Raw genomic sequence first — 22,546 nt, 5'->3', positions numbered from 1 at the left:
GCGAAACATTTCGTATCTTTATAATTTTTTCATTCGAATATGCTGGGAATATTAATTTTTTTAGAACGAAGTGAATTATTATTTTTTAAGTTATTTAATAAACAAAAAAACCACATATTGCTCGATGTAAACTTGTTTTATATATGAATTTCTCGTTAGCAAACCACCATCAAAACCAACTCATCTGGAATCGAACATCGATCTCCAGCATCACATTCAGAAACGCTACACCTATGCCATAGACAACGACGTAAATATTTACAGGCAGCTGAAACATAAGCTAAATTGTTTCGGTAAGCAACATTACCAAGCCCAAGCCCTAAATTTCCAACTGTCGTAAAAAAAAATACACCACCCTGGGGGTTGCAAAAATGTCCTGACCTGTAACTTGCCTTAAAGCGTAATACCTTAAGGCATTTTTTTAGGTCTAGACTTACCCAACCCTGCCCTGTCGTGTCTATCACCCCGTCTACCCTCCCCCTTTAGAAAAAAACAAAAAACCCACTACCCCGCCAATAGGTGGCTTTAAAAAATTAAATCGGTGTTCGGATTTTTGTGCAGGATACTGTACATTTAGCATCTTTGTAGGCCAAAAAATATTGCTGTATTTTCAAGAATGCTAAGGAACGATTACCTGTAAAATATAACGTTAGGATATTTTCTAATCGCATCTAATATAAGTATACTATGAAGCACATGGTTGTTTGGATCTGATTGTATCGCTGCGCTGTAATGCAAGACGGCCTCCTCATGTTTGCCTTCTTTAACACAGGCATTTCCTTTCTCTCGTAGTTCATCTACGTTCTAAAAGTTAACACGATTGATAAAGAGATCTGTAAAGGAAAAGATGTTGTCAGGTTTAAGCTCACCATTTGACAATTTCGGGTTTACTCCTTTGGCTCACGCAGTGTTGTCTAAAACTCTACAACCTTCCACCACAAGTACACCACTTCGTAAACAACACAGGAAACATACACATACACAATTAGTGGGTGGCAGCCAACGGGTTAATTGGTGCTAACTGTTAATCAAACTTGTTGGGAAGATGTTGCCCGTTGCTTTTTTTTCAATAGGCCTTGACCAACGGTATGGCGATAAGCCAAATGATGAATGGTTCTGCAAACGACGTTGTTTGGAAATTTCCCGCTAGCTTCGTCGGATACTGCACGATTAATTTATACACTATCAACAAAAACCTAAAATGGGGGTTCTCTTTGTTGACACGTTCTGTAAGTCGTAGAAGGGTAGTCGTCTTCCCACTGCCAGCAAATGCAACAATCTTGATCAACTGAATTATTTCATAAGTAAAAAAAATATGTTAAGGATGTGAAGATATTTTGCACTTTTGAAAAGCTTTTCGATTATTCAAATATTTAACTACCTACATGGTTTCTTTCTATTCGATGATTCACAATCCGTGATTGTTCGGGAGTTAAAGCGGGGACAGACTGATTTCCTTCGCTTGGTGTACTCCAGCCAGTTTCATATAGAATGAGGACATACCGCAAATTGTAATGCAATCTGCATATCAAATGTAAAACAATACAAATAGTTCTTTATAGATTCTAAATGCACTACTTTACTTTGCTTTAGTATGAAATTCTCTTGTGAAGTACAGCAAGAAGGTGCATACACAGTACAGTATTTCAGTTGCCTCCTGTGCAAGAAAACAAATTAGAGATGTTGGGTAACCAAATGAAGCCCGTTCTTACCATTATGGTACAATCACTTCTTGCATGAGTTAAAAGATTTAATAAGCTGTACACCTCCCAAGCATTCCTTGCAATTATACATATCAGTGTGGTGATTCGCCAAACTGACAACTGTTGTCCTTGCTCTACGCTTAGTTTCTCTGCTAGACTGAAGAGAGGATGGCACCGTAGGTACTTCATAGTATGATATTGGGTTTCAGTTTCACAAGAAACTGTAAGGTAACTGTGAAATGTGAACATTGTTGAAGGAAATATATTCAAAACAAACAACTTACTTTGTCAGGCCTAGGAGGCAGTTTTCTTTTCCAGTTATATTATGACTGATGCATGTATTATTTAGTACTGCTTTTGAATTTTTACTGTTTTGCATAGAGTAAATGGCATATAATTTTTTCCATCTGACAAACTGGAAACGAAATTAAAGGTGGATCGTGCAGCTTACATCGCTCTTCACTCGTCATTAAAGTCATACCTTTTGATTATAGATAATTGTGTACCATTTTTTTGCAAACAAAAACACGTGAATTAAAAAGATCTACAACATTAACATGGGCCAGAACATTTTCCAGTAGGGGAGACTGGAGTAAGCCGGGACGGTTTTCGTTTTCCCCCTATATCTCCCAAACTAATCATTAAATTAATTTATTTTTTTTTTTATGTATTCCATACTGTAATGTACCCCCTATATTTTTTATATAATTTAATAATAAACCATTTTCCCATATAAGACCTTTAAAGTTTTCTTAGATTTGTGGGAAGAGCCTATTTTGAGGGGTAAGTGAGGACACTAGGGTGGGTGGTGAGGGACGTCCTCCGTTTTCGCCTTAAAATTCATTAAAAAAATTTGTAAAAATTGAAATAGCGTCCCACTGCATAGACTCTATAAGTTAATAAATGTTTCAATTTGATTATTGTGCTAATACAAATTTTTTCTTATATGATAAAAAACCCCTTATTAAAGATAGGTGGGGGCTGGACTTATTGTAATCGATTAATATGCTGAATAATCGATTGCTTGTTATCATTGTAAGGAACAGTAATGGCGTCATGAGCTCGGTGATGAGTGATGGGCTTGAAGACCAAACCCGCCCACTAATGTCCCATTTTAGTCAAAAACAGCTGTCCCGATTTCCCGATAAAGACTATTTTTTTTTAAACGTTAATATTATCTACAGTAATTGATCGATAATTACAATTTTTGTTTTTAACGATAAAGAAATGATTAAGCTTCATTTCCATATTAAATTTACATGCCATTTGCGATTATTTTTTTCTAGAAACATTAAATGGCAGAGACAAAATTAACTAAAAAAAAATCCGTTTTTTTAGTTTTGTTGATAACCGATACAGTTATTGACAAAACTCAACCAAATTTCATGCCAAAGTAGATTGTATGTATCTAAATAACATACTAAAAAAATTTTTAATTTTATTAAAATCTACTATTTTTCCCCCTACTGTCCCTCTTGACCTTGTGTCCCGGCATACTCCAGTCTATTGGTGGCATTACTAGGTAGTAATACCTAGTATTACCTAGTTACCTAGTAATACCTAGTTTTTTATTCACTACTTTACCTAGTTCTACTTTACCTAGTTTCTCTCCGGGCTACTTTAGTAATAGTAAAACCTAGTTTTAAAAAAAAAACCTAGTAATAAGAAAAACATTACCTAGGTAATTTGACTTTTTTTTTTACACTGTTGTCAAATGATTAAAAACTCAAAATTTCTGTTAATTTTAATTTGTCGCTTATCGCTATTCATTTGTTTCCTTTTTTCCCTTTCCCTGACAGAGCCTGACGCCTGACTGAGTTAGTCTATCAGTCTATCTACTGTTTATTGGAAATTACATGCAATTCTGCACCTGAATAACTCAAAGTTTAAGTATGAATATGAAATAAATGGTTATTTTACAAGCATTTGTTAGTTTTGTAATGTATTTAATTGTATTGCAGGGACTTATTTAGTTTGTCTAGCATTTTTTCGTTGGAATTGTCACATCCTAAAGTGAGTCAACTTCATTTCACTTGCAACTGTTGCAAGCTGCACCTGAATAACTGACGTATGAATTTGTTCATAGTTGTACAGGCATTTCTTATATGTTTGATATATTATTCCATAACTTATTCAAAACTCAAGTTGTAGAAGAAATACAGAAAGAATAATCAAAGAATCAAACTGCTCGTATTGTCATTTAATTTTTATCGTATTTTAAAAACTAGGTATAACTAGGTTACCTAGTTTTAAATTACTACCTAGTTTTTTATTACTACCTAGTTTTCTTGCCGCTACTTTTTCTGCCACTACTTTACCTAGTAATTTTATAAAACTAGGTATTTAGTAATAGTATTACCTACTTTTTTTCGAAAACTCGGTAAAAAGTAATAGTAATACCTAGTTTCAAAAATAACTAGGTTGCCATCAATACTCCAGTCTCCCCTAATATATATATATAACATTTCGGTTAACTCTAGACTACTCTACAGTCTACACAACGACGCCTTCACCTCGGCGACTGCATCCAAAACTGAGGGGGGGTATGGATAAGCAGGGTTGCCAGACTGGATCATATCCTAATTGGAAAATAAATAAATAAGAAAAGGTTTTGAAAACGACTGATCTTGGATTGGCCTTTGAACTCAACCAGACTCAGACTCGGTTAGTTCACTCAGTCAAGTGTTTCCAAGAAGATTCCGAGGAACCATCAAGTTCAAGAGACCGAGCAGTTTGAAGAATTCGAGGTAGAGGCGTGTTTAAACAGAAGGTAAGGGTAACATTATAACATTTCATTTCATTTTTGAATTATTTTTAGCTTATTTTTTTTCAATTATTTTTCTTCGCCGTTTGTAGAGTTGTGCTGTCCGAAAATGGTGCAATAAAATGCAATACTTGTTGAAGTATGTCGGCTACGACACAGCTGAGTGGACCGATTCGTCCAACTGCACGAACTGCAGGTCACTCACTAGGGAATTCCAGCGTAATGGATAGTAAGTTAACAATGAAGGTAAATTCTTTTTTTTAAATTTAATTAACGTATTTTATCTATTTGTTCTAGGGCTGCTACAGTGGACCAGGCCGGACCCTCCGATGACTACGGTGAGGTAGAGCAGGACGGCGAAGCCTTGCTATATTGTGAGGCTTTGCTGGCCAGTGAAGCCTCTCCCTCGGGCATGGGTAATCCGGCCGAGGAAGGTGGGCAGCCGACCGACGAGTCCGCCGTGGACCCACCGGCCATTGAGCATGCCGCTCCCTTGGAGGTACCCGTTCCCGTGGATCTACCCACCTCCGTGGAGCTACCTTGCCCCGTGGAGCTACCCGCCCACGTGGAGCTACCCGGCCCCGTGGCTCAACCCGGCTCCGTGGCCCAACCCGTTCCCGTGGCGCAACCTGCTTCCGTGGCCCAACCCGCTCCCGTGGTCCAACCCGCTCCCGTGGCCCACCCCGTTCCCGTGGCCCAACCTGCTCCCGTGGTTCAACGCGCTCCCGTGGCTCAACGTGCCGTAGCTGTAAGTAATTCTATTGTAATTATATATTATTAATTTAAGTCAAATTGTTTTTTAAACACAGAAACAGGCCTTGGGGTTGATGTCCGAGGGCTTCCGGTTGCTCGGTCCTCTTTTGGGGCAATTGGGAAACCAAGGGCCTTGTCAGCAGCAACTGCAACCGAAACAGAAAGCTAAGCGTAGAAGGAGCGACCTTAACAAAATGAAAACAAGAAAGTGTAATAAGGTAAGTCCATGTTTTATCAATGTTAATTTATTTTTATTTATTTTGGGTTAATTTGTAGTGTCAACAGAAGGGGCACTACCAAAGGGACTGCCCATATTAGATGATCTTTTGTGGGTTTTTTTTTGTTTTATTTTTTTTAAACGTTGAACTTGTATGGTTTTTGAAATTGCAATAAATAATGAAGTTTGTCGAAATAGGTGTTTTATATTTCATTTCACATTGAGTGGTTTTTTTGGAATTTTTGTTTGAGTCAGCTTTTTGGAATTGCGTCAGTCGGACTTGTGCAAGATTGGAAAAAGCAGAAGGGACACAGTATACATTGCGTGTCACCCAAGATTGTTTTCGGAGGATTTACATTTCTACGGATTTCTCTACGTAAGCAATTGTGTTGAAATGATTGGTATTGTTTTGTCTTTACGTTGAACATTCTGTTGTTGCAAACAACTGTATTGCAAATAATAATCCGCAGTATGTAATTTCGAACAGAAACGAAATGCATTCAAACTTACGTGACTGCAGTCAGTAACACTTAGAACGTTTTCAACTCGACAAATTTGTATTTGAAACGGCGCAACAATAAGCAAGAATCTTTGGCGAACTCAAGAGCCGAGAGCTTACGTTTGGCTAACGCAAATGGCGCACTAGGTAAATCCCTAATCACACACTGGAAAACACCACTACATGGCGTCTTAGGAAAAAGTAACGAAACGACAGCTCAAAGTCTTCAGCAAAACCCACTCCCATTACTTACCGGAAATAGAACACAGCAACTATTTAAAAACAAATAATTACTTTTCACTAGTTGTTGTTGTTTTATACTAGGTAAAAAATTTGTTTTTATTCTCAATTGCACATAACAATTGTTATGGACCTTTCTCGTTCGTCGTATTGCAATACAATATCATAAGTGCAGGAGAAACAAGGACATTCATCATAGTGCGTGGGGCAATCAGAGCCGGATTTTTTTTATTTTTATAATGTGTTCAGTGGTACAGGCAAGATAGAACGCCGAGCCTCGTTCTGCATTCTGAATTGTCTGGGGGTGCAGCAGACACATGGGGTGGCTTAGCCAACCTGAAAATCTGAGTTTCATAACTGAAAAAATTGACGGAAATAAGAAATCGTCAGGTGTAAAAATGTCATACATATTTACCTGTTACTCGTGCTATCATGTACCGACCATCAATTGTGAAGTCAAGGATTAAGCGTCGGCTAACCAATCGTAAGTATTACTTTAGTCTCTCGAATGGGATATCCTTTCCGGATGGTAGCAATGGCAACAATCAATTCTTGTAGGAAGAGACCAGCGTCGAGTACGGTGAGATCTTGGCTACAGTAACGCACTTGAGGCTTTTCGATTGTACGAGGAATACAAAGGTGGCAACAGAGAAACTGGATTTCCTGGTTAACATCGATTCTGGTTATGAAAAGAAACATAGTTAGCTAACCCTACCAAAAGGTAATACTCTGCAAAATTACATGAAAATTGACACCAAGGGGTTTGTTCTTTGGTTGAGCTTGTCTTGTTACAGTGATTGGTTTGATTTTGCAAGACTTCACTTTTCTTTGATGTACTACTGTTGGTCTTATTTTGTCAACCCACGAAACAACAATGGGTTTGTGTTTCACACCATGATAGACATACGGTGAAGGTTGGCATAAGCTGTGGCATTTTGTAACAATAACCAGTAGTAAATCATTGTGCCGATACACCTGGTCTCTTTTCAAGAACAATCTGGCTTGGTGGTCAAACTCTTCGTTCCTTGCCTAGAAACAAAAGACTATCAGTGTGGATGACAGGATAACACAAGTGGACATAGCCAACTTTCATGCAAAACCATGATTCAAAATGTGCAAAATAGCTAAACAAGGATGTAAGAGAAGAAATTTAGATTCAGAACAGCTACAACATCTCATTGGCTTTCTTACCTCTTCGACGATTCTCCCAACACATCCTTTTCATTTTTTCTGGCTAGGTAGGCTACCTTGTGGGCAATCATTTTTGTTTCTCAGGGAAAGAATGTGTTAGCAGCAATTACCTTTTCAGCTGCCTTAAACTTTAAGCAGATGGAGTTGTATCATGCAATACTTCTATTTGCTGGCTTCTATTTGCTGGCTTCCTGTCAACCTAAAGGTTCCTCACTTCCCTCCCAACTAAAGAATTTGGTCCAGATTGGCGCTGCCACAGTGGCGACCTTTGCAATCATTTGGTATCCATTTCTTCAAATTCATGATTGGCTTTTACAGCAAGTCATCGTCAGACTCTTTATTCCTTTTCAGCGTGGAATCTTTGAAGACTATGTCGCCAATTTTTGGTGCACGCTAAATGTTGTGATCAAAATCAAACGACTATTAAACCCAACCTCAATCGCCTCGGGAACTATCACCTAGGCCATGCCCGTGCCTGAAAGAAAAAGTCAGGACGTTGATTCGAACGGATTCGAATGCAACGAGCACTAAGTACGGTCACATTATTGGAGGAATGACCGTGTGCTTGGTTCGTGATTTGGAGTCACAAGTGATAGCTGCAAGCTGATATCACTCGAACCACTGCACCAACCCGACTAAGCGTATACTTACCTATCATACTTACCATACGAAATTTGCTTCATCAAGTCTTTTATACTGTCTCATAGATGATCGAAAAAAGCTACAGCTCATTATGGCGTCAGTTTAGCTTTAATGCTAAATTTCGCAAACACGGTGAACTAGATTGACAATAATAAAAAATGAACTTTATTCGTCACTTGCTGTGTTACTTATTATTAAGAATCTCAATTATGCTAAACAAATTTTGACACGCAAAAAATGCTACAATAGAAACGGAAACGGTTGCACTCACGGATCGTGACTGGAACATGTATACCAATCCCGCCATAAGACCTAGAAGTTACTCTTCGGTTGCCACCAGGTGGCATATGAGTAGCATATTTCTATGAAATCTTTTGATGGCTGTCTGCTGTCTGCTTAACTGGGCATTGATGGCAGGTTAATTTTTAAAAAGTTTGTACTTCAAATATAGGAACTATCTTGCTTTCGGCGGATTATTCTCAGTTGGAACTTCGAATATTGGCGCATTTGAGTGAAGACGCAGGTCTTTGTTCTGTTCTTAGCCAACCCGATGGCGATGTTTTCCGCGGCATTGTATCAGTTTGGAAAAAGAAAAAGCAAGAAGAAGTCAGAGACGATGAAAGGCAAAAAGCGAAACAAATCTGCTACGGGATTGTTTACGGCATGGGATGTAAAAGTTTAGCCGAACAGTTGGAAGTCGGGGAAGAAGAGGCTCAACTCTTTGTTAACACTTTCCACGCAACGTATCCTAGTAAGTTAATCGTGTGTGTTGTCGATTCTGGATATAGCCTAATCTTTCTAATCTGATTACATCAATGCCTTTTAGGTATACAAAGCTTTATAACAAACACAGTTAACCAGTGCCGCACGAATGGATTTGATGATGTTGATGCCTAATTTTCTTGACAGGTCAACCGATGTGGAAAAAAATTCAGGAGGAAAATGAATTGAGCTGCTGACATTGGCCTATTCTGGAATACATTAGTTTGCATCATAATCAGAAAGGTAATATTGCCTCTTTTAATTCCTTATCCAGTTGTAGCTATGACTTGAGTCTGCGTAGATAAATTTCTTAGCTTTATTTGAAATTTGAGGCTGTGATAACTTTTTGAAAACGACAAGATATTTTCTAAAATAAAGCTTCACTAGATCTACCCAAAAGCAAGCAATCTTTATTTCAACATATAGATAGCAATTACTTGTTACACCAAAAGTACCCCGCCAGGGTGTGTTCTGTTATTTCCCGCCCGAATTATTTTGGGTAGCTTTTTTTCTCAGAATTTATTAATCACATCGTCATGGTTTCAACTGCGCTAGGTTGGTTTACGTTAACGATCACATCATCGCCGTGTCTGATCCTTTTCGATTGCACTATATGATGCAGCGAGTGTGGGTGTATGTCGAAAATATAAATTACGCAGAAACCTCCATAGAAGGGAAACTTGTGTGATTAGCATCACACACACACACACACAAGAGAATCCAAACACATCCTTTGTTATTCAGATTATTTTCCCCTTTTTTTTTTTTTTCTGTGTAAGGACAAGAGAAGGAAAACGCTGGAACTGTGTGCTACAATCATGATTCTTCTTATATTCTCCTCCGCTGGAAAACGATACTTTATTGTGTCATGACCAAGATGCTTAACAGGCGTCGGAAAAAAAAAAAGAGGTTTGTCTTCCAACAAATGAATACAGACTTACTTGACTCCCAATTACAACTCGAAAGGTCAAGCGTTGGAATGGGATTGGCCCCCCATTGCAATGCAAGACTGAATAGAGAGGTAAGAGCCCTCAGCTGATGTCACGATGTGGATCATATAGTACAGCAATATGATCTCCGTCCGGGCAGGTCTGGAGGTTACTCGATAGCAAGTCAATCAAGTGCTTAGCGCAACCCTTTTTTTTTTCTTTTTTTTTTCTTTTTTCAAGAACTAAAATCCAAACTGGCTAACCAAAACTTCTAACATCTAGTCCGAATATTTGAGCATTTCCTTTTAAGGGAATTTCAGATTGAAATTAGGAAATTAACATTAGTGATGGAAATGCAAACTAAAAAATTTTACGCTACATCCTGCTACGCAATTAAAAACGGTAAAGATAAGTGGATTTCAACCTTGCCCAATTCAATGTTAATTGGCAAATGCAATCAATTGAAGCAATGTTCTATGCTACGAAACTAAATAGCTATATAAATTATACCAGACTGATGAATACCAATGATGTAAATCTCACTAATGTTCTAGTGTATAAATGCGTTCAGCAATTACAATGTTGTAGGGAAACAAATCGCTTTCATTAGCTTTATTTGATACAAAATAAAAAGAACGAGGGGATTTGTTAACGGCATTGTATCTGTATTCAACAATTCATTTGGAAACATTCGTATGGAAAACGACTAGTGAATGCATAAATGGAAATACTTATTTTGGAACGAGGACTGTAAATGATAAAATCAAATCTGAATATTCCATCATCGAGCTTGATGGACAGCGCAATTTTCACGATTAATAGTACTTGGGAGCATCAGTGTAGTAGGATGGGGTTGCATAGGTAGTTGTGTAGTAAGCTGGAGCCTCGGTGTAGTAGCTGGGAGTAGCATAGGTAGTTGTGTAGTAAGCTGGAGCCTCGGTGTAGTAGCCGGGAGTAGCATAGGTTGTTGAGGAGCTTCGGTGTAGTAAACCGGAGCGGCATATGTTGTAGTGTAGTACTTCGGTGCTTCTGTATAATAGCTTGGGGCAGCATACAGTACCCTCCCAAAATAATCAACACTTCCCCGTTTTTCGCCCTTTATAACATGGGCTCTTATGGAGAAACGTCTCCTTAGTTATGGAGGTTATGTATGGGTAACTTGTGGTACACGGCTGTTGTTTGTATAAAACAAGCTGTTTTAAATTCAAAAAACCAAAACAAAACAGCTATAGCAAATAGCCCAGCAAACGTCACTGCCTTGAATATGGCATTCAAGGAAAATATAATTATGGGAGGGAATACAAATATAAAGAGCGCTGTAACATGCGCCTCTAGTGGGAACAAAGGTAATCTCTACCCGAGTTACCCATACATAACCTCCATGTTTATCTGAAAAAAATTTTTGACCCTATTTAAGTATTTTTAGAATGGGGTTAATGTAACAAAAAAAAATATTTAATTATAAGAATAAAAAATTGGTTAGGTATCGATAGTTGGAGTTTGAAAAAAAAAGTAATGGCGAGAAGAAAAGATCTCCCTTGCTGTTTCCAAAATCGGCCGCTAGATGGCGTGGCGAAATGACGTCTGTCAATGGCGAAAATCTTCAGAAAATGAAGAAAAATTTTCAAGATTTTCATTTGCCAATATCTCGGCTAATAACCGTTTAAAATAAAAACGGGGCGAGATGTCTCTGGAGGGGGGCAAAATCTTTCATTCTAAAAAATTAGATTTTTTTTTAAAGGTCTGGTTTGCCCGAAAACTGATGTCAAAAATCAGAAAAAACACTACAATTTCTGGGGGGGTCCCTTAGTTTTTATTAAATAATTTAAAAACTATGCTAGCTACAACATTGCGGATTTCACCATTGTGTTTTCCGCAAAATTCCGCACAAAATGGTTTATACGGGGACTGGCTGCGATGCCTTCGTCACCCTTTTCCGAAAATTGTAAACACCCAAAACCCCCAATTTTGGCCTGATTGAGTGGTGGACTCAGTGTTAATACGCACGACGACTGTGGCAGACGAACTTCAACAGACAATGTTGCAGTCATGTGTGGTTGCACTAATAAAGAGTATTTGAAAATATATACTTTATTCTCATTGGCTGAACCTTATTTTTCATCTTACGGAAACTCTCACTTACGGAAAAAGTTTGAATCATTTCAAACTTTTTTTCTTACAGACACACAGGCATACAGGCATACGTTTACGGAAAATCGCTAGTGTAGATTGAACGGAATAAGCTTTCCGTATGCCTGTATCGAGTCTGTATGTCTGTACGACCGTAACTTATCTGTAAAAACTGCTAGTGTAGACCCAGCTTTACCCATAATTGCAGGCTGCGACTTGAAGACACTAAATTAACTCAGCTATTTTTGTTTTTTTGTTTGGTTTTTTCGTTTTGTTATTTATTTTTAGTGATTTTCGTCATAGTAGTCATAGCGTAGTAAGGATTCACTATGGAGGTCCCTTACAAGTTAGAAGTGATTGCTTTGACTACAATCATCATTAAACTGGGTGTCTCAGTTTTCCCATATTCTGGCAAAAATCAACCTCCAAAATTTGGAGATTATGAAGCTCAAAGACATTGGATGGAAATTACGGTTAACTTACCCATACAGGATTGGTAGGTTTGATGTCGAGATAGGTTGGCTGATATTATTCATAGGATATCCATCTCATCAGGTATAGAAATACAACAGACAATGATTTATTGTACTGGGGACTGGATTACCCTCCTCTCACAGCATATCAAAGCTACCTAACTGGATCGGTGGCTAAGAAAATCAACCAAGACTATGTAAAACTCCATGTGTCTCAGGGATTTGAAAACTTGGACCTCAGTTTTCCGGCGATTCCGTCCCTTGAGAGCGCGCCGAAAAATCCAGTCCACTGCAGCGCTTATTTAATTAATGCAGTTAAATTCGACAAATACCTTCGGTATTAATTTTTTTTAAATAAAAAAAAATTAATTTTCCTCAGGGACAAGTTATGCGCGTTTGCGTATCGCCCTTCGGGAAGTATTTGTTAAGGGATCGTTAGTTAAGAAGCGCGTTCGTAGTGAATTCGCGGCCTAGTTAGACGCATAAGAAAAGCGCATCTGGAAAAAGCACCTAAAAGCTTGAAGATGTTTTGGGTCAAAAAGGTGTTTCTCTAGGGACTTGACGGGTTCGATATCGCCGAGCGGCTACCTGCTATTCTCGGAAAATCCCTTTTTATTTGTCGCACGATTTTTTGTCCGATTATTTTGTAAAAAATATGAATAAATAGAAGACATTCACGAGATCGTCCTCGTGCGATTCCCGTTTCGATGCGACCTCAGATAGTTGATCTGCGGGCATTTCAAACTTTTCTCGGAAACCGATTTCCGAGAATGCCAAGCCGAGATGCAGCGAGCTGGTCCCCACGGACCACGCTCGGCCGATTTTTTCCCGCTTTTAATTCGATATCAATTCAGCCGCTGACCCGATTTCATTTTCGTTTGGGCCAAAGATCTTGCATTTTCTTCGGCTGCAGTCTGATCTGTTTAAAAAAATTCTGCCATTCTTCCTTGAATTCCCAAAAAGCCCGATTTAAGTCGATAAATTTCGTTCCCTCGATTCCCGAATTTCGAAAATCTGTTCCGACCACCCACCGTTGAGCATCCAGATTTCTCTTGAAGTGGTGGTTTGTTTTTCGTTTAATCGTGAAATGGCCGAACGGGATCGAAAAACCAAACGACACAGCCTACCTCTGGCTCCGGAGAATTTCGACCTATTCTTGTGAAAAGGGACCTCAGTTTTCCGGCGATTCCGTCCCCCGAGAGCGCGCCGAAAAATCCAGACCACTGTAGCTCTTATTTAATTAATGCAGTTAAATTCGACAAATGCCTTCGGTATTAATTTTTTTAAATAAAAAAAAATTAATTTCCCTCAGGGATAATGTTTTCTGATTCCTCATAATAACAAAAACGAAGCCGTTCCGCAATCCAAAGGACGATGAAGGCGGAATATTCAAGTTCATACCATAATTTTTCGCCGAACTCCGAAAGCTGTTTGAAGAAACAATTAAACATGACAGCCCACTGTCGGACAGAAAATGTATTGTATAACCACACAGGATAAGAGAGGGTGTTATATTTTAAGAGCCATACAATTAACAATAACCCTATTGTTTGTTTGGTTTGTTTGTTGTTGTTTTTTTTTTTTCATTTTTTTTTTATCAATTGACAGAAATGTATAATTCAATTCGCGTCTGATTTGTGTGGATGGGTGTCGGTATGGGTAAATGAAATTTTTCTTTTTTATTTCGTTTGCAAGAAGCTTATAGAAGGTCTACAAAAGAGTCGTGGGCAGAAGAGAAAGATTGAGGCCAAGTCGACACAACTGTGATAAATTAAAATGTGTTAGAAGCTTCTAGAATAATTGAAAGCCATAATTTTAAAAGTCAATATGAAAACCACGTTTCTTTGCATGAACATAGGAAAAAAGGGACGTTTCACACACAATATGAACTTCTATTATCTTTTTCTTTTCTTCCGCATTTTTACACTCTTCTTCGAAGAAAGAAGAGTTGGATATTTTTCACTTTTTCGATTGAGAAAAGGTCTAAGGTCCCTTTTATCTCTCCGTCTAAGTAGGGGGTTTATGGATCTCTGACGTTCTATCCCTCTTCTTATAAATGTATGTCGCTTGTAAACAACTGAATAACAGAGGAGCTGGATGGCAGGGTATATCAGAGAAAGCTGTATAGGAGTAAATGCCAAAATTTGAAAATGTTGAAAGAAACGTGATGAAGCTTCACTGTTGACAAACGAGTTCTAGGGGTATTAGGGAGAAGTATCAAACACAGCAACAAAGAGGTCGGTCTTCAATTCGTTTCCTTCTGCTTCAAATTGAAACTCCCACATACACGTGGGAGAAACGTGAGAGGGCCAAGTTGTGGTAGTGATAGAATAACTGCGTAGTTTTCAAGACTATAGTATGACACAAGCACGATTAAAGAGAATAGCCGTTGAATGTTTGAACTGAGGAAATTAAAGATTTCTTCGTTTCTTTTCCGCAGAAGGTCGACTATTTTCTGTTGTTTATTCAGTTGTCTTCGTGATGATTTTCCGTTCCATCCGCAGTATTAAGCTCACTAAGCGACGTCTTCATTTTACATGCCATCTTGAGCACTGTCAGACCAATCAGGCTGAGAGGGTAAAGATGGTTCGCTGCAATGCAAACGTTAACGATTAGTAGTTGTTTGAATTCAACTATATACAAATCATTTAGCTAACCTTTCACTTATAGCTGAACAGGTGGGATCATACTGCTGACAGGCGGCGGACGCTGCGGCTTGATCATCAGCTTCTGTTTGAATATAGAAATATAGATCGAAAGTTTTAATATCAGTAGCTGGCAAACAGGTTATGAAAACGGAAGAATGCCGTCCACAAAGAAAACTACCATAAGAATAGCTAATGCGTTGAACATGTAAGATTCGGCATTGAAGCAGATGAAATCTAGTGTGGCAGGTTGCAAAATTTCAGCGCAAAATCAAAACTGATGGAATAATGGCTAATTCCAAGCCAAACAATGAAAAAATTTCATCGATGGAAAAAAAATTTTTTTTTAAAGCAGCAAACGGTCCATAAATTGATTGAATCATTAATGGACCGTTTGTCAGGTACGTACATGAACTGATAACAGAAAAGAGTAGCTTAAGTGCCTAATCTTGGTGCTCAACAGAAGCCAGATAATACACGGCAATATTCCTCTAAGACGACGTCTTCAACTGATATAGACGAAACGGGCAGAATGAGAGACAGGAAAAGGTTGGAAATAGCATGCAGTCACAAGCCTTGAAACAAACCCAAAATAAATCTACGTGGCGGATTGACGTGCTTGCAACAACCCACTTTGGTACTCTGAATTAACTATTACACGTGCTAAACGAATCGGTTGCCATTCCATTACAATCTCATCGATTACGTGTTTGATGTGTCGTGCTCGTTCCAAACAAGGACAGTGCAAAAAAATATATATATAAATTTTTGAAAAAAGAAAACTAATCAAGAGCCGGTGCACATCAAATGAAGAAAGATTGTAATGACCAGCCGTTATTAGTTGGAAAACTGTGGCTTGCTGCCGGCCAAGAGTCGTATTAGGAGCGAACTCGGCAATACGCCAGTCGTGCTCATGGGAGTCGACCTCCATCGCTTCCTCATCGTCGTCATCGTCGTCGATGCTGATAGAGTCGCGAGGAGCAGAGGGCAGTCGAGGTTGGATACCGTCATTACGGGCTTCTCAGTCATTTTGAAGGGAAAAAACCGGGCGACAAAAACAAACGGCCACATCATTTTCAACTTGTTTTTACTTTGTTTAGAAGAAGAAGAAGTTTTAGGGCAATCGATTCATCACGACGAATAATCCAACCAAAATTAAGCGGGTATAATACAATTGATAGAGAAAAAACAAAAGCTTCAATGACCCGCTGAAATCAACTATTAAAAATACTTTGGGTAGGGGCTGTGATACGTGAAAGGATTCAACATGCCGAACTAACGAATGAAAACGACAGCAAGATAAACACAACCAAACCGCATTCCAACCATAATATATAAGAACCGATGATATAAGTGAATAAAATGCCTAATAAAACCATAGGTTTGATTTTTTTTTTAAAGGTAAATAATAATAATAATAATAATAATAATAATAATAATAATAATAATAATAATAATAATGTAGATAATAAACCAATCATTGGCATCCTGAAAGTGACCAACTGAGGTGAACACTGTACAACGAAGGGAATGGTGACGAAAACGAAAAATTAAGCGGGTAGGGTTGGTGTGTATGTTTGCGTGAGAGAGAGAAGGAAAGAGAAAGATTGACAGTGTCTTTTGGACAACTGGACGGAGGGCTCTACCTGCTCCGCTAGAGGTCATTTCCGGCAGAGGGGTGGACTCCGTTGGCTCTGTGGCAGGTGAACTTTGGAATGCGGTCGGAGGGTTGAGGGACAGTGAGGGGGAAGCACAGGAATGCGTGGTAGGAATGGCAGTCGCGGTGCTGTCCACCACGACACGTTTACGAATGACCCGCTGGATGTTGCCAGAACCGTCATCCACCTCAAACGAATCAACGTCTTCCAACTGCGGACCTCTAGTCCGGATGTACTCTTCTACCGCTTGTCTGGACGGTAAGTCATCTTCGTCCGTTGGCAAATCTTGGGCGTCAACGAATGCCCTGCGTTGGGTGACCCGTGTCACGAATATGTTACCCGTCACGGGATCAGTTACTTCCACCTCTCGGATATCCTCCCCAGGAGCGAATTGCGACACAAAGTCTTTCATTTGTTCTTCAACGTCTGGCCCGTGGAATGTTACTTTGCGTATCTCTGGGCTCATTTCAACGGTACAGCTCGTTTCCGTACGTTCCGTGTGAACAGGAGCTCCGGAAGGCGACATTGGCGCCTCGGTCGGATGGACAGTAACAGCTACGGCGGACCCCATGGAACTAGTCATACTGCCGGACATGATCGAATCTGAATCGAAGCCTCCGGTAGCTCGAGAGCTGCTTTGCGTCTGTTCCAGTGAGTCGGAAGAACATGTAGTTGGCCGAAAGATGCCGGTAGGGCGTTGCAGAGTTGTGTCACGCGGGAGATCGTCTCTAGAGGAAGACGAGTCACTTGATGATTCCGCACCAACCATAGCTTGAAGCGAATCGGATTCGTGGCCGGTACGGCTTCTTGCATTCGAGTCGAGCGAATCGACTGAGCTAGGTCCAAAGACATCCAGGGAATCAGGACCTCCCGTCAGACTGTCGGCCTGTTGAATATCATCGGAACTGTATTTGATTTCTGTGCGGATGCAAGACCGGTAAATGGCAGCCGTGCGCTGGCTCGTGGAGCCGCCGGCCAGAAAATCCGGTTCGATGCTATCAACGGAATCCACCGATTCCGTCTTCATGTCTACGACGCTGCTGTGAGTCGTTTCATTGAAGCTTCCAGTCGACTCCATCCTTGAACTGCGAATCGTTTGCTTGACTTCAGTCGTCAGCTCTGTTTCGAACTGTTCAATGTTCGTCTGCGCTTGGCGGATGATCTCATCAATCTCGAACATGCGCTGCTCATAGTCGTCGTCGTCATCCTCTTCAGTATCGTCTCCTTCGCGTTGCCCAGAAAGCGTTTCGCAGCTCTCTGACTCGGACGTCTGGCTTTCGTGACCTTCTTCAATCTCGGACAGTAAGGCAGCCTCTTGTTGTCTGGCTCGCTCTTCTAATTTAGCTGCTTCCGCCATGTCACGCTCAAGCCGCTCAAACTCCGTCAACGAATTGACGGACACGTTGTCGCCTCCGCTACTACGGCTACCGATGCGTCGCCCGTTAAGCGATTCTTGCGAACCGGATCCATTGCTCTGGCGTCTCAGCTTCTCCGCGTGCAATTCCAGCTCGAGGCGTTCGAAATCTTGGAGGGAATCGACCGACAGGTCGTCAACATCCCCGCTGCGCGTAAAATATCTGCGGCCACTGAGTACGTCGAATTCAGGCGTGCTGCTCAGGGACTCCTTCAGCCGGCCGACTAAACGATCAGAACCATTCAGACTTTCTTCATCCTCTTTGCATTCTTCAATGTCGGCCAACGGTTGAACCCGGCTGGCAATCGGCTGGAAAATTCCCTGAGCCGCGTCCTCGGCTTCTTCGAACTGCATTTCCATCCAACGTTTCTGTTTCTCCAAATCTTCAATGACGTCCTCAACTTCAACTGCATCTTCCCGTTCATCTTGTGCCCTTTCAAAAGACATTTCGTAGTTGTATCCGGCCATATTTGGTGGATCGATACGTCTGGCCACCAAAGCTGGAGGCGATATCAGTTCTCCTACATCCATTTCGGGATAGTCAGCCTCGATTTCTTCTGGTTCTTCAGCTAGCTCTTGCTCGCCTTCTTCTATCTCCTCTACTTGCTCCACTTCTTCCGACTGGTACAACTGTTCAGATTGCTCTTGATGTGCTGGCTCTGCCGTTTCCGCTCCCAAGCCCTCGTCTCTTTCTTCAAGTTCCTCCTCGGAAGGCACTTCCTCGATAACTTGTTTAGCCAATTCTGACAGGTCGGCACCGGCGACGTTCTCCGGATAACTAAATCGACGGTCGATGACCGGACTTGCGTGCTGGACGGTAATATCGGGAACCATGGAAGCGGGCAGAATCAATTCTTCCGATTCTCCTTGCACGACGACACGACGCGTAGTGATTTGCGTGTTGATGGACTGAGTTGATTCGTCAATCACGATGGCCGAGCTTATGGTCACCTGACGGCTGATGATCCCCTCCACGTCCGTGGAGGATGCCAAACTGCCAGATCGACTGGTAATCGTGGCTGCATCCAAGGCTGTCACCGTCGCATTGGCTTCATCTTCTTGGCAATCCTGGTCGGCTTCCGGTTCATCCGAGAGTTGATCATACGTGTCCTGTTTGACGGTCTTGCCGCCCGCTTCGATTACCGTAGACGTCGTTCCGTCGGACAGGGTGGATGTCGACAGATAAGCCGCTTCATCATTCGTCGACATGACGTAATCGAACAAGAGTTTCTCAGCTTCCAGGCTCGACTTCAAACTGGGCGATTCTTCCGATGGAGTCGGCGTAGTTGGTGGCGATAGTCCAGTTTCCCGCAGAGGTTTCGGCTCCGGATGGAAAGTCATTTCTTGAGATCGCTTCATGACGGGCGGAATCAACTCTTCGGCAGGATCGTCGTCGTCATCGTCTTCTAGCTCGACCATCCCTTCGTCAACGGGACTTATCATTTCAAATGGACTTTCGGCTCTAGTGGCCACTTCTTCTTGTTCCTCGCGCTGAACGGGGGCAGCTGGAAGATCGCTGGCCATTTTGAATTGAACGTCCATTTGATTGAGATCCAGCGAAACGTCCGTAGGAGTTAAATCACGATCCGTTGTGTCTTGCTCCAGGGCGGAAGCCAACAACGTCTCCGACGTCTCTGACGCTAGGCCGGTCGTAGAGTCCAGTGATTTCATCGACTCCCGAGAACTGACCGAACTGACAGCCGAATGGAAATCGCTGGAATTGACAGAACGCGACGAAGAGGAAAAAGCCGTTTCGTATTCGGAAGAGCAGGCCGTCGTGGCTCCCGTGCTGATCAATGCCTCTACATCGGACGACGTCGGCCGGCTAGGGCGTTGAGCTCCGGTTTCCGCCGCTGAGAAATAGGTGGTTTCCTCTTCTTTCTTTGTCCACGTCGTAGACGTTTCTTCGTACGAGACAGTTTTATTCTCGGAAAATGTGGCCGACGAATCAATCTTACTTCCCGAGGATGTGGTAGATGTCGTTTCACGTTCAGGACTGCACACTTGCTCCGGACTGGTGGCTTCTTGTTCGTGGGCTCCCTGTGGCTCGACGATGTCTAGTTCGGGCAAAACCGTTCGGTCGAGTCCTTGAATGTCAACATGCTCGGAATGCGTAGATGATTCGTGGATTTCGGTAAGCGACCAGTTGATGGTTTCTTCCGTCGTGTTTTGGCCATCGGAGACGGCCACCTCTTCATGGACGTCCACCTGACGGATGTACTCGGAGATCTTGGCTTCGGTTTCTTCTTGAAACGTCAAAGTTTGTGCGACCTCCTGAGCAACGTCCGCGGCTCCTTCGTCTATTTCTTTCAATTCATCGTCCGGGGTGGTCGACGACATCATCTCGGCCCGTCGTGGGGCTTCTGCTTTAATCTCTTCAATCAAATTCTCCGCCAACTGGAGAGCCTCTTCCGGTGTTAATTCGCGGTCGCGTTCTTCCTGGAAACTCAGTCCTTGACTGAAGATTTTCTCCCTGGCTTGCGAGGGATCTTGCTCGTCATCGTCAGCCTCCTCTCCTTCGCTCCCGTAAGTTTCTAAATCCTGCGAGTCGAGCGAAGTTGTCCGGCTACGCGGTTGACTAGATACTGCGCACTCGTCACGCTCTTCCGCCACGATCGCTTCTTGTGGCAACTCGAAGGTCAAACGGCTCTGCGGCGATGGCAGAGGCGATTCTTCGTCTGGCTCGTTCTCGTCTCGCGCCGCCGGTTGGTCGAAATCGGGACCGTACGTGCCAATAACGTAAGCTTCACCTCTGGGAACTTCAAACGGGCTTACTGCTCGAGCTATGTTGGCTGGCTCTTGATCCTTCATGTCGATGTGATCAACGCCGATGAAAGCCGTGTTGATGAAAGCCATTCCGGCCACGGCTTCTCCTTCTTCCTGCGATTCGCCGCTGCTCGTCAGTCCACCACCGAACGACTCCTGATGAACAATCGAAATGTCTGGCACTTCTTGTTCCTGCGAATCGACATTGACTTCGACGGAATCGGCCGTCGTCCAATCGCCGGTTGTCAGGTCGGCGGTGGTAGAGTCCTCAAACCCGGAAGCGGTGGGCGCCGATTCAAGCGGAGGAGAATCGGCAGGCTGCTGACGTTGATCGTATTGAAACTCTTCGACAAAGACGGGTTGGCCGTCTTTGAAAACGGTTTTGGAGGATTTGGCGAACTCTTCGGTCACCACTTGACGGCCTCCTGGTAGGACAACGTCGGAATGCGATTCGACATCTTCGGCGCGTAGAGATACGCTCTCGTCGCCACTGCTGTAAATGTATTCTTCTCTCCCGATGCGCTCTCGGTGTGACGATCCCGTCACAGTCTCTTCCAAGACGATCGGGTTGTCAAGCTTACCGCTGAGGCGAGTAACCGTCGTCTCTTGCGTTCGCACTGTTTCAATTTCTTCCACTTTGCTACTGGACTGATCTACCGGTGGCGGTGCAAGTTGCAGTTCTTCTATTATTTCCTGGCCGGTGGCGCCCGTTGATTCGTGCGTCGTGTCGATGACCGTTTCCGAAGTGGATACTTTGGTGACTGTGTAACGACCAACTTCGTAGATGTCTTGCTCGGACAGGACGGCGCTGGAACGCTCGGATTTCGTCTCTCGTTGGCCGATGGGTCCAAAGGATTCGTCCGTCACAATGAGGCTGCTCCTTTCTGATTTGGTTTGTCTCGTTCTGGTCGAAGACGTTGACGAGGTGGACGATGTTCCAGACGCCACTTCTTCCCAGAACTGTTTGCGAACCGAGTAGCTCTCAACGTTCTCCTGGATGGAAGACGGCAATGATTCGGCCGAACATCCGGCGTTGGCATCAGCCGATGACGTATGATCGGCGCTAGTGAAGTAGCCAGGAATCATTCGGCTGACTCGCGGCGCCGCTACGGGCATCCGACTGCCGGATGAGTGCGGCTGTTCCGAAACGGAACGCGACAAGTTCTGTCGCTTGGACAGCACCGGAATGCGCGACGATGGAACAGTGTTGGTGGTATCAATTGGGATTTCAGGTGATTCGGTTTCAGGTAGGGGGTGATTAGTGACCAATGATTGACTGGTGGAGGCGGCTGTATTACCTGCCGAGGTTAGTCTGGCATCTAAAAAAAAAACGTACAGATACGTTGCAATTTGTTTTCCTTTTTTTTTTTTTTTTTTTTCTTCTTCTTCTTACTGTGTCCAGTGTGTCTTTTTTTTTTTTTTGATTTCTTAAAACTTGTGCCAACAAAACTTAATTGATAAATTATAAGGTATACCTAAATATCTTTAAACTTAAGAGATAGAACAAGTTCAAAGTCATTAAAAAAAACAGGAGAACAAGAAACATTAGTCAATCAGTTCACTTCCTTGTTAGTACAAACAACTAACTAAAGTTAAGTGTGCGGTTAAATGATGAGGCGAAATCGGAGTTCAGTTCAGTCGACAAGGCACAACAATACCAACCCCGATCTGACAAACCCAGACTATATATAATTCCGACGTCATTGGCTACCTACGCGATGCAAGAGTTATGGCCGATAAGATAGAAACAGGCCGTGAAA

At 42.0% G+C, this 22,546-nt stretch overlaps 1 protein-coding gene, 2 long non-coding RNA genes and 1 pseudogene across 15 annotated transcripts in view; 1 reads left to right on the top strand and 3 right to left on the bottom strand.

Moving 5' to 3' along the window:
* Positions 1-561: 561 nt before the first annotated feature.
* Positions 562-1,521, bottom strand: LOC116934348. The gene is made up of 4 exons (XR_006648152.1): positions 1,386-1,521; positions 870-1,288; positions 687-804; positions 562-634 (listed from the first exon to the last, which is right to left on the bottom strand). It is a non-coding gene; the product is annotated as an uncharacterized LOC116934348 (long non-coding RNA).
* A 4,716-nt stretch (positions 1,522-6,237) lies between these two features.
* On the bottom strand, positions 6,238-7,382 carry LOC116934349 (annotated as a pseudogene).
* Positions 7,383-7,461: 79 nt separating this feature from the next.
* Positions 7,462-10,357, top strand: LOC123473836. 3 transcript variants are annotated; one of them, XR_006648155.1, is made up of 4 exons: positions 7,462-8,008; positions 8,075-8,760; positions 8,836-9,014; positions 9,551-10,357. It is a non-coding gene; the product is annotated as an uncharacterized LOC123473836 (long non-coding RNA). The 3 variants fall into 3 exon arrangements; XR_006648154.1 differs by lacking the exon at positions 9,551-10,357 and having other exon boundaries at positions 7,462-7,648; positions 7,719-8,008; positions 8,836-9,433; XR_006648153.1 differs by lacking the exon at positions 9,551-10,357 and having other exon boundaries at positions 8,836-9,433.
* A 3,407-nt stretch (positions 10,358-13,764) lies between these two features.
* The window catches only part of LOC116924257 (ankyrin-2), a 42,195-nt gene continuing 33,413 nt past the window's right edge, over positions 13,765-22,546 (bottom strand). For 10 of the 11 annotated variants that reach the window (XM_045175308.1, XM_045175310.1, XM_045175312.1 and 7 more), the window contains 4 exons: positions 16,595-22,105; positions 15,777-15,965; positions 14,961-15,033; positions 13,765-14,894 (listed from right to left, as the gene is read on the bottom strand). In XM_045175308.1, coding sequence (XP_045031243.1) covers positions 14,837-14,894; positions 14,961-15,033; positions 15,777-15,965; positions 16,595-22,105 — 5,831 coding nt within the window. In that variant the 3' untranslated portion in view covers positions 13,765-14,836. The remainder of the gene's footprint in view (positions 14,895-14,960; positions 15,034-15,776; positions 15,966-16,594; positions 22,106-22,546) is intronic. The other variant, XM_045175316.1, reaches the window with a different exon arrangement.

This window comes from Daphnia magna, linkage group LG6 (genome assembly GCF_020631705.1).
Source record: "Daphnia magna isolate NIES linkage group LG6, ASM2063170v1.1, whole genome shotgun sequence".
Taxonomy (NCBI): Eukaryota; Metazoa; Arthropoda; class Branchiopoda; order Diplostraca; family Daphniidae; genus Daphnia; species Daphnia magna.
This window is presented reverse-complemented; position numbering and strand designations above follow the sequence as displayed.